Below are 12516 nucleotides of genomic sequence, written 5' to 3'. Positions count from 1 at the left end.
AAAAGGAAAGGAAAACTATGACACATTGAACAAATCGGTTTTCATGGTGTAGATGGATACACCGAAACGCTGCACAAGTTCATAATGACGATCATAAAACCTCCGTAGTGATGACTTCAATCTTGTAGCAACAATTCCGGTAGCATAATTGTAAGAAGCCTAGCGCGATACAAAAAGTCTACTTAGTTATACGGCAAGCTTTGGCATAACGAATGAGTTGTGATATGAAAACTCCACACGTACATGTACCGAAGGGATATAGCCACAGACGAAATGAAAAGTCATCGCGTTTGTCGTATAGTTTGGTCAATTGGAATGCCGACCATTTGTTGAAAAACGCATCCACCACATTGGACAAATATGTTGTCGATCAAAAATTCCAGCATTTCGAATTATAATTCAGAATTTTAGGCGGGAGAGATGTGCAATTAACAGCATGGAACACCTCTGAGCCTTATCAAAATCTCTAGATCGATCGATTTTGCAATCAAGTCTTCTTCTTTGAACTACCCGAGCTATCCATATTATAAGAACTGTCTACTGCAGCAATGCTAGAGATTGTATGGCAAGCTATTTTCTGACTTGGTGCCATCCTTGGAGTATATGGAGAAACGAAATTCCAACCTCCTGCAATTTGGATTTTACCATCGTGAAAATCATTTTTATTCGCAGGTCATGACGTTAACATTTTCATTCAACTTGATCAAATTGAAATCTAGGTTTTCTTTAGTAAATTAATATTACAAATTTGGTTGTCCACCGGGCAAATATAATTAACTTTTACTTGTCCGAATGGTACCGACACTCGTCCCGGGCTATAGGACAACCATTAACGTCATATTCTGACATGTTTAGACCGACATTCGTTACCCATATAAAGCAAAACAATAAGAACACGGTCGGTGTGGTTATATTCTCCGATAGACGGGCATCCGTCGGTATTTTTTTGTTATTTTCCATGATCATCCTCGATACTTGTACAACCATTAAAAACTTACCGAAAATTACATTATTATAATGTTTTGTTAATTTTGAACGAATTTGGGTAAAAATCACATACGCAATGGCCTTGAACTTCTCTTTTATCTGGAATTATGGACCCCCATTTTAAAAAAATTCCGAGATCCCTCCCCTGGATTTAATAGTGTGCGACAGGCGCGCGCAATTTGTGTACTACAAAAACTATAAAGGTACGCGGACATTTCGAGTGCTTCTTCACTCTCGACAAGTACAGAAATATTTGCGACTGACGATAATATAATTTCAATAAAGCATGTACTGACCAGTTGAAGCTTAACAGATCATGATATTTATTTAAAGTGTGGCAGAACTCTTTGATTTATGTCCCTTAATTAACTTATTTCAGTTTAATTAATTTTATTGTGTTTTGAGATTAAAGTCATTGATAATTTATTTAGATAATCTAAAGATACTGAAAATGAAAATAAACTTTATCCAGATTGATATATTTTATAACAGATTTTCTCAGACATTGAAGTATTATGATTTATTATTCACCTTGTCAATGAATATTTATAGATTTGAATAAAATAACTTTGCAAACTTTTCATAATTGTCTGAGGACTAATTTCTAATCAACATTGCGAATAGCCTAGCTGTTCCAACAAGGTTAGTGCAACTGCCACATACCTACCCCACTTGAAATGAGATTGCTCCATTTTAATGACTTCTGTATGCAATAAAGTATTTTGTACTTGGGAAATAAAATGCATTGCTAATTGTATTGATTCCTTTACATTCGACCCACATTTCGTTACAAAGCTTTGCATTCGTCGTCCCTCTTATAGTCAATCTAAAGCTGGTATGAATTATAATCTGAGTCTGCCGAATCTTAAGCAGTAATTGCACCTGCTACAAAAGTAACACCAAATAATGTACAAACAAGATCTTAGGCAACCTTAACTAACATTCGGGCAAAAACTCCATCGAAGAAAAACCGTGTTCACGGTGAAGATAGTGGGGCATTAAACTGGATAACTATTACGAAGATAAGGATGTGGACAAGACGTGATTCAGATTTGAATAGGGCTTGTCAAGAAAAAATAGGGTCGGTAGGTTTTGCGGAAACAAGGGTAAATCTTTTAGCCCAAATTGAAGTTGGGAGATCCTTGCATGCTTCTAGCTAGAGCCTATGAAAAAAATGCAAAAAACAGGACTGAATAGGGTACAGACACATTTGAACTTTGAGATGCCCAATTCTGTTCCGCGGTAAACAGTTACGTCTTCCATAAAAAGAAAGATAACTCGAAATTATTTTACGGTCCGGTGGTCGATGTGTGAGACTGATTTAACTAAATTTAAATATTCTGCGTGTAAATATTATCCTTGCTTGGTAAAAGTTGATATTTTACATAGGGTTTGACAGTTATGTATGTTGTTAATACATCTTATTGAAACAGACACTCGACAAAACCGGCATACATCTATTCCTGGTCGGACTTTCTATTAGCCATTCGGAATTATCTCGTTTTACTGCAGGTATGTTTTAAATAGATATGTTGGTATTTGAGGAAATAAATCGATTTTCTCTTTTACTAATGGAATATACGCGTTTCTGGGTCATGTTATGTAAATAAATAAATAAGGATATTTATTTCCTTTGTGCATACATAGTTCTGTAATTAAATACACTTTTAAAAATACAGGTCTATGATGCATATATATAAATACAATGTATGCCATACATTTAGATAGCGTGTTTTGAAAATTAAGACATATTTGTGAGTAAACTGGACTGAGGTATGATACGGCACGTTTAATTTTATCCTTATAGACTATTCATTATCACGTCTATAAAATCAGTATCATAAATTCAACCATAATGACCTCAAATAATTGGCTATGCCTAGAAAGACATCCAGTACTGTATGTGTATATCTTGTGTACAAGGTACACATTTGTGGACCTTGTTACAGATAACGGATATTCAAATTCATTCATGTAGGAATTACAATTCAATCTGTCTATGGCAAATAGCTGAGTATGAATTGTTTAAAATATTTTTTTTAAGTGTCAGTCCCTGTAAGAATCATACAGTAGGTGAAACGTGGTATGAAAAAAAAACATCATTTTTATAGTGTAATTTGACTATCTGCACAATCAGAATGAAAACAAACAAAAAATTGCTATATAATGCTGGCCCATTGAGTAATAATTTCATTGAAATGCACTGAAAATGAACATTTCAAGGGCAGATAACTCTGTCAAAAACCTAATTTTTCGAAGTTTTTTTTAATTTCTGAGCGAATCCAGTGATGCAGTGATCAAATAATGGTCTTTTCAAATAGAGAAAGCATCCTGACATGCATGTTTCTGATTTTCCCATTTTGCCTGATTCTTACAAAACGTTAATTACACTTAATAGACCATAATATATACAAAACATTATAAATAGCTGCAATTACTATTATTGTATAAGTACCACCGCAGTGGCGCATCCTTTTCTGATAATTTTGTGCAAGCTTAAGCAAATAATAGCATGGAACCCCCTTTTTTATTCAAAAATGGTTCGGGATCTCCCCTTTTTAAAGTTTCAATATATGCCCCTGCACCAAGAAATAATGTTATAGACGTTAATGATATTCTGTCTAATTTCTAGTTTAGTTTGCCTAAAGAGCTAAGTATATAGTACTTGAAAACAGACAATGACATCAATGTATATCATTTAGCTTCTCAGTAAGTGATTTTATTGGCTGCTGTGGAAGTAATCGATACAGAGCATCATCATAATCAATAAAGCCATACAGATAGAGGTATGTTATTTTGTGTATTTCTATCTTTATTGTTGTCTTATAAGCACGTGTTGACGTATGTGGATGATCATACACGTACACACGTTTTACAGAATTATGCATACAGCTTTTATCGAAGTGCATATTAATTTATTTGATATGATTGAACACATTAGTCAATGCAGTAAACATCTGAAGTATATAGGAGTATATGTACACTGCGCATATTCATTGATGACCCACAAATATACAGATGTTTTTGGTCTGTGTGTGTCCGTCCGTATGTCACACGTCAGGTTTGTCAAGCATCTAATAAATGAAACATGATAATGCATGATATTATGTAACTCTTGTTATATTAATTTCATTAAAATCACTGTTATTTGTGACCGAAAATGCCAAGAGCTGGGCTTCAGGTTTGTGCGAACACACATAAATAGGAAATGAAACCTCATTGAACAATGAAGAAAACGTTAACGCGACTGTCATTGGATGAGGCCCCATGCAGGTCCGGGTGTCAAAAAATAGACCTGCAGCAGCGCTAAGTTTGTCGTAAAAGGCGACTAAAGAGTGCTCAGACACCTAGCCGGGGGCAAGGCGCTCTGCCCACAGAGCAACTGGGATGTGTACCCCAGGTGGTGGAATGGGGCGTATTGCATGCTGGGGTTGTTAGGCTATAATACGGAAAACCTGACCGCAAACCATAGTGGTGCACCGTGTTGGGGAAGATGTCACGTTCCTCGCACGTTAACGAACCCTGCTGTGGTATTCGATAGGAGTAGGAACCTTTGCGCTCCGCCACAGGAGGCTAAATTGCCCGACCCTACCCATCCCTCCTTTTTTTCTAGTGGCAATCAAAATTTTTCGACCCTATTATCCTTGTGTCCCATTCCTTTTTTCATTTCATCATCATCATTTCATGTTCATTTTATCATCCATTTCATGTTCATCGCCTGAATATAGCTGAAATATTGCTGCTCGGGCGTTCAACCCCAACAATCAATCAATCAATCATTGGATGAAAAATCCATCATGGACATACAAATGTATGATGAGCAACCCACCTTTGAATTAGATATCTTCATGTGTATCTACTGTGAATATATATATAATTATTGAAATGTTTTATAATTTCGGTATAAATACGACTAAAACAATAAAATTAAAATCAATTCTTTGATTACCCATATGCATCTTGACTTGGCTCATATCAGATGCGTATTTTAGATTGAGCAATAAAAATTCGCATTTTAGAAATCACAAAATGAGTATATAATGTGGAATTATTCTCAAAATCGAAAGAGTTTAAAGTCCTTTTTTTTTGGTGTTTTTGTCTGTTTGGTAATTTGGTTTTTTTTGTTTTTTGTTTTTTGTTTTTTTTTTGTTTTTTTGTTTTTGTTTTTTGTTTTGCTTAAATGACAAAATCGCAATAATCAATATACGAAATAATTTCTGAATTTCAGTATATTATGTATTATACATTTATTATAAATGCAGCTTTGAATTCTCGAGAATCTGAGAAGCAACCATGGAACAGAGAGACTGGCAAACCGGTAAAAAGTTACCTGAACGTATGTTTCATATGCTGAACCAGCAGTTCATGTGTGACGTCACATTTCTGTTAGGATCGGAAAGGACTGTATACAAGGCCCATCGGTATATGTTAGCCAGTGCTAGTCCAGTCTTCTTTAGTATGTTTGAGGGACCAATGGCTGAACAGGGGGAGGTTAATATACCAGATATTGAAAAAGACATTTTTCAACAGTTGGTCAGGTAATGTGCGTTTTATTTTCGTTATCGTTGGTTATTTATAAAAAAAATTGAGGAAACAAAGAAGGCAATGAAAAAAAAGACAACTCCCATATTTAACATACAATGGGAAAAAGAACTCACAGGTGCATATTAAATACAATGAATACAGACAATGAACTTGAATGGAAAGACTGTAGTCTTATCTAACTACAACTGTATTATGTAAAATAAATCTTCAGTTTGAAAATGTAAATTTCATTTCAATTGTTATCTTACATAAGTCTTAGTTTACCAGAAAAGTACATAACTGACTACCTATACTTGTTTAGTTTTGTGCATTACTATTAATTGTACTGTGGTTAAGTGAAAACGTGTCATTCAGTAAAAAAAATGTTGTTTTTATATGTAGGTTTACATATACAGATGAAATTGAAGTTAATACGTCAAACGTGAAGGATTTATTGTATGGGGCAGAAAAATACATGTTACAAGCAGTGAAAGACGAATGTAGTAGATTCTTATCCTCACTTCTAGATCATGAACACGCATGCGTGGTTTTGCAGACAGCACATGACTTTAACCTTGACAATTTAAAGGCCAAAGCTTTGCAATATATCCATAAACAAGGGAAAGTCAGCATGGTTTCCGAAAGTCTTTCTTTTTTATCTGCTGACTGTCTCAAACTTGTAATAGAATCGGATAACCTTAAGTGCAAAGAGGACTTCGTTTTCCAACAAGTCGTTCGTTGGGCTCAAGATAAATGCGAAGAGAAGGACTTGCCATTGACTGACGGTAACATCCGGACAATTCTTGGCAATCTTATATATCATATTCGTTTTCCAATCATGGAGCGACGATACTTTACTAAAAAAGTGTCTACTCGACGTATTTTAACTCCTGAAGAAATAATTCGAGTGTATCAATCGTACGACGGCGTTAATATCGACGATTTTTCAATGAAGCTACGACTTCCAAACCCTTTAAAATTCTACAGGTGTATTGTAAATGAAAGCCAAACGAGTTGGACCCAGGATGGATCGGTGGACTCGATCGAATTCTCATCGGATTTTGACGGGTTACTTTTGGGTATTATAGTTTTCGGGTCAAAAGATTACAAGGGACTTCACGAAATAACAGTGAAAATAATCCAATTTTTCACCGTCTTAACGTCAACGACGACAACACTGACGTCAAAAGAAGGACACGAGATGTATGAGATCATGTTCATTGAACCAATCAAATTCACGAAAAATGTGCGCTATACAATACAACTGACCATGAAAGGTCCCAGGACTTTTACTGGTAAAAACTACATGACGCAGATCGTAGAGGATGATTTGACTGTCTCGTTTACGTTTGGAGTGTCATCTTTGAACGGTACTAACGAAACAAGTGGCCAAATTCCCGGCATTATTGTTGGGAGGCAGTTAGATTAAGGATGTTCCCTGTTCAATTTCAGCCTTTTTGTCGGATTTTCGGTCTCCTCTGGTTATATCCATTACATTGCATAAATACTTTTTGCCCAGTGACCCCCACTTTTCTTTTCATAATTTCATTAAACGCACTTTAAAATGTTATTTGATAAGTATAATTAAATCCTTGTTTACTATTTCTTCGGGGTTTTCAATAAACAAAACCTACTTAGATAAAGCCTGTGGAAAATCCAGAGTTATCCTTTCCCGCCAACATTTCTAATGCTTATAGGCTAAAAACCACTAATTCCACTTCCCATAGGCTTCTATGCTAATTTCACAATATTCAATGGCTTCTCTGGACTTTACCTTAACTTTAACCTGCAGAGGACTATATATCAGCATGATTCTACATATGTCAGCTCACAATCCTCAGAATCAGTGCAGTACTGGTCACCGGAAGTGAAGTGTCTATAAATAGCATGGGAAATCCCAGTGTTTTCACAAGATAGGGGTATATTTAGAAATCATTATGGAGATTAGGCTTCACACCACAAGAAGCAAAATGCACCTATAAAATGTACAGAAATGTTTTTCCTTTCAGAAACTGTTAAAATTTTTCAAATGAGATGAGAACTTTTTTCACAGCACTATGAGGAACAGGGGTAATTTCTGCGTAGGACTATTTTTGCGTACTTTCCAAATGCTCATTGGTTGAATTGGTGGTCTGTAACCTATATCTCAAAAACGAACAAGCTGACCCATTTTTTTTCTGTTTATATTGTGTAAGCATGAAATATATAACAAAATTCAAAGTCGTTAGAAATTCTTGTTATTTCTAAACTTAGCAGCAAACTTCTTAACGATGAAATAGAGAGTTTAGTACTTCTTGAACTATATACTATAGTTAAAAAGGAAAAAGGATATTTGAAGGGGAAGATCAAAAATGAAAAATAAGGTAAGAGAAAAATGATCGGAGTAAATTTCACGTAAGATAGGTTTGTTCTAGTAAATATCGGCGAAAAATACCAAAAGATCAATTCAGATTCGCCATAATTCAAGTACACAATGTAGAAAATGATCAACAACTACTATCTTTAAAAAAAAAAGATAGCTGACGAAGTAAAATTTTGTTCTTTTTTAAGTTTCTACATTTCTTTCATGAAAATAGCACATGGCACGCAATTTAAAATTTTCGATTGTTTTTTTTTTTTTTTCGAACGCAATTTCAATATTTCGATACAGGTTTTTCGAACGTCACTAAGTTAGCAGTATTTGGCCAATCGGAAAACATAATTGCGGTCAAGTGATTTGCGTTTCCATAGAAAAGCATCCTTAAGGTCAAAGGGTAAAAAGCATAACTATACCTGCGTTGGAAAAATAACCAGTACATAATTTATATAAACCTGAAGATAAGGAAACTAGGCATCATACAAAAAACTACAACACCGGTAATATGAACTCCAACTAAAAACAACACCAGGATTTCCGGAAGGGTAATTACAAGCATGTAAGAAATTTGCAAACCAAACATACGAGACAGTTTCCAAAGAAAACAAAGGCTGAAATCTTCAAAGTCGCTAATCGTCAATAATTCTATGCCACTGATTGAGACTTTCTTCCAACACCCAGGCGTATTCAATTGCCTGTACTAAAATTAACTTCCGATCAATCAATGATTTTCTCATTTCCACCACAAACCCTGCCGTAGATATTGGTTCAAAATTAAATTTTAGTGAGCTGAAACTTAAAGATTTTAGAATTGATAATATACATTCATGTTCTTTCCGCTTTCATCGTTTATTTTACATTACTAGCAAAATAAATGTATTCCTTTTTAGAACGTTTTAAAAGCTTATGTCGGTTTTATAGCTTGTGTCGTAATGTTTTGTATGTACCAACTTTTGAACTTACTCCTGTAACGCAACAGTTCGTCAATGGGTTGGCAAACTTAAGCGAAGTTGCAATATTTTCTATTTAAAATCGGGTGACTTTGTAACCGTAGTTTCTCAATCAAAACAACTCGGAAACTAGGTGTTTCTAAGCTAAATTATAGACTTTCTAGTTCAATGCTACATGTAACCGATCATTTCATCTTTTAATGTCAACTTCCCGCTCTCGTACCAGTAAAAAATACACGCAGAACACATGTACAAGTATGATATTTAAGAGGTACATTTTAACCTCGTATGAAGCTAGAATTGACGGTTCTATAGCATCGATGCGCAGAACAAGATAGTGAAGTAATATATTATATAATTATGCAAATCATATACGAATGTACAGTACTGAAATTACGAGTGCATTGAGGCTACACACAACTAATGTCACTTCCCATAGGCTTCTATGCTAATTTCACAATATTCAATGGCTTCTCTGGACTTTACCTTAACTTTAACCAGCAGAGGACTATATATCAGCATGATTCTACATATGTCAGCTCGCAATCCTCAGAATCGGTGCAGTACTGGTCACCGGAAGTGAAGTGTCTATAAATAGCATGGGAAATCCCAGTGTTTTCACAAGATAGGGGTATATTTAGAAATCATTATGGAGATTAGGCTTCACACCACAAGAAGCAAAATGCACCTATAAAATGTACAGAAATGTTTTTCCTTTCAGAAACTGTTAAAATTTTTCAAATGAGATGAGAACTTTTTTCACAGCACTATGAGGAACAGGGGTAATTTCTGCGTAGGACTATTTTTGCGTACTTTCCAAATGCTCATTGGTTGAATTGGTGGTCTGTAACCTATATCTCAAAAACGAACAAGCTGACCCATTTTTTTTTCTGTTTATATTGTGTAAGCATGAAATATATAACAAAAGTCGTTAGAAATTCTTGTTATTTCTAAACTTAGCAGCAAACTTCTTAACGATGAAATAGAGAGTTTAGTACTTCTTGAACTATATACTATAGTTAAAAAGGAAAAAGGATATTTGAAGGGGAAGATCAAAAATGAAAAATAAGGTAAGAGAAAAATGATCGGAGTAAATTTCACGTAAGATAGGTTTGTTCTAGTAAATATCGGCGAAAAATACCAAAAGATCAATTCAGATTCGCCATAATTCAAGTACACAATGTAGAAAATGATCAACAACTACTATCTTTAAAAAAAAAGATAGCTGACGAAGTAAAATTTTGTTCTTTTTTAAGTTTCTACATTTCTTTCATGAAAATAGCACATGGCACGCAATTTCAAATTTTCGATTGTTTTTTTTTTCGAACGCAATTTCAATATTTCGATACAGGTTTTTCGAACGTCACTAAGTTAGCAGTATTTGGCCAATCGGAAAACATAATTGCGGTCAAGTGATTTGCGTTTCCATAGAAAAGCATCCTTAAGGTCAAAGGGTAAAAAGCATAACTATACCTGCGTTGGAAAAATAACAAGTACATAATTTATATAAACCTGAAGATAAGGAAACTAGGCATCATACAAAAAACTACAACACCGGTAATATGAACTCCAACTAAAAACAACACCAGGATTTCCGGAAGGGTAATTACAAGCATGTAAGAAATTTGCAAACCAAACATACGAGACAGTTTCCAAAGAAAACAAAGGCTGAAATCTTCAAAGTCGCTAATCGTCAATAATTCTATGCCACTGATTGAGACTTTCTTCCAACACCCAGGCGTATTCAATTGCCTGTACTAAAATTAACTTCCGATCAATCAATGATTTTCTCATTTCCACCACAAACCCTGCCGTAGATATTGGTTCAAAATTAAATTTTAGTGAGCTGAAACTTAAAGATTTTAGAATTGATAATATACATTCATGTTCTTTCCGCTTTCATCGTTTATTTTACATTACTAGCAAAATAAATGTATTCCTTTTTAGAACGTTTTAAAAGCTTATGTCGGTTTTATAGCTTGTGTCGTAATGTTTTGTATGTACCAACTTTTGAACTTACTCCTGTAACGCAACAGTTCGTCAATGGGTTGGCAAACTTAAGCGAAGTTGCAATATTTTCTATTTAAAATTGGGTGACTTTGTAACCGTAGTTTCTCAATCAAAACAACTCGGAAACTAGGTGTTTCTAAGCTAAATTATAGACTTTCTAGTTCAATGCTACATGTAACCGATCATTTCATCTTTTAATGTCAACTTCCCGCTCTCGTACCAGTAAAAAATACACGCAGAACACATGTACAAGTATGATATTTAAGAGGTACATTTTAACCTCGTATGAAGCTAGAATTGACGGTTCTATAGCACCGATGCGCAGAACAAGATAGTGAAGTAATATATTATATAATTATGCAAATCATATACGAATGTACAGTACTGAAATTACGAGTGCATTGAGGCTACACACAACTAATGTCACTTCCCATAGGCTTCTATGCTAATTTCACTAAGTTCAATGAGATATGGAGCTTCTACCTTAAGTTTAATCTGAAGAAGACTACATCACACAAAAGCTGCATCTACACAAATAGCCCTGAAAATATTATGTGGGGTTTACTACCTTGCAGTGCGATGCCGGCTCCTAGAAGACAATGAGCTACAATAGAATGGGAATTCCCCTACATTTCACAAAAGCACGACTCATAAAATATTTAATTCAGTAAGTTACAGTGACGATTTTATGTAGAAATGAAGAAAGAAAATCCCTGCCAAACAAGCTCACATGTGCAGATTTGATGTGAACTTTTTCCAAAGCAAGACAAGTGCACTAAAACTTGTGTAGAACTATTTTTGCGTACGCTCTAAAAGTTCATTGGTTGAATTAGTGGTATGTAACCAGAAGCCTCTAACAATAATAACAACTTAAAGAGAAACAGGATGTAATGTAAGGGGGACTTTTGCAACACCAGTATAAAGTTTGTGTAAAATAAAATCCCTGGCTGTAGTTATGAAATTCTTACATCTTACTAGAGATATATAAATAATTACAGGTCTATTCTCTTATGTTGCAGAAAAATGGACTGCTCGATCGACTCAACAGTCCATGTAATATTTTTACACAAGAATTAGCAATCAATTGATTGGTTGACTTAGGTTTAAGTTCTGTGATAGATATTACATACATAGTCGAACAGATCCTGCTTTATACAAGACTGATACACTAAGCCAGATTTTTATTGTTTGCTCAAACACATTATCCTGGCTCTGAGTAAACCAGTCATCACTCTATCTACTACATGTTGAATACTGGGCAGGGTAGCAGTCACGATCAACTTTTTTGAGTTTTTGTTATGACCAATTCAAACCATCCCCACAGCTGGTGAGCACACTACCTCGAGATCACCAAGATGGTTACTTACGTGCACGTGTAATAAAAAACTGCATATATATAAAAAAAAATCAGTTTTAAAATATACATTACTGAGATATACCAGTGTAGTACATTCTAAGTAAAATAAACCTTGTGTCTTTTGCACTGCCTTTAAATGTTGCATACCAAATTTGACGGCTGTAGCACATTTTTATTTTCATTAAGAACATGGACAAGCATTATGAAGGACATGAGTAACGATATGTCCATTTAAGGAGGTAGACCTAGGGTAACCGACATAACTCATGAAATCATATTCAATTTCACTAAAGCCTTTCAAACTTTCAACTGAAACAAAATGAAATCAGTCC

At 34.7% G+C, this 12516-nt stretch overlaps 1 protein-coding gene across 2 annotated transcripts; it reads left to right on the top strand.

Moving 5' to 3' along the window:
* The first annotated feature begins 2281 nt into the window (after nucleotides 1–2281).
* On the top strand, nucleotides 2282–7113 carry LOC148620449 (BTB/POZ domain-containing protein 6-like). 2 transcript variants are annotated; one of them, XM_088581346.1, is made up of 4 exons: nucleotides 2282–2499; nucleotides 3690–3773; nucleotides 5250–5525; nucleotides 5914–7113. In XM_088581346.1, exons 3-4 carry the CDS (start codon nucleotides 5281–5283, stop codon nucleotides 6938–6940), a joined length of 1272 nt encoding a protein of 423 aa, XP_088437472.1. In that variant the 5' UTR covers nucleotides 2282–2499; nucleotides 3690–3773; nucleotides 5250–5280; the 3' UTR covers nucleotides 6941–7113. The 2 variants fall into 2 exon arrangements, with proteins under 2 accessions (XP_088437472.1, XP_088437471.1); XM_088581345.1 differs by having other exon boundaries at nucleotides 3620–3773.
* Nucleotides 7114–12516: the final 5403 nt, after the last annotated feature.

Source organism: Perna viridis, chromosome 4, assembly GCF_037379345.1.
Source record: "Perna viridis isolate PV_CMFRI_1.1 ecotype Kerala chromosome 4, ASM3737934v1, whole genome shotgun sequence".
In the NCBI taxonomy this organism is placed as follows: domain Eukaryota; kingdom Metazoa; phylum Mollusca; class Bivalvia; order Mytilida; family Mytilidae; genus Perna; species Perna viridis.
This window is presented reverse-complemented; position numbering and strand designations above follow the sequence as displayed.

Excerpts from the sequence above, each read along its gene's own strand:
- LOC148620449 (XM_088581346.1), top strand. The coding sequence starts at position 5,281 with ATGGAACAGAGAGACTGGCAAACCGGTAAAAAGTTACCTGAACGTATG. Across the intron at positions 5,526-5,913 it reads ATTTTTCAACAGTTGGTCAG|GTTTACATATACAGATGAAA; the intron begins GTAATGTGCGTT and ends TTTTATATGTAG.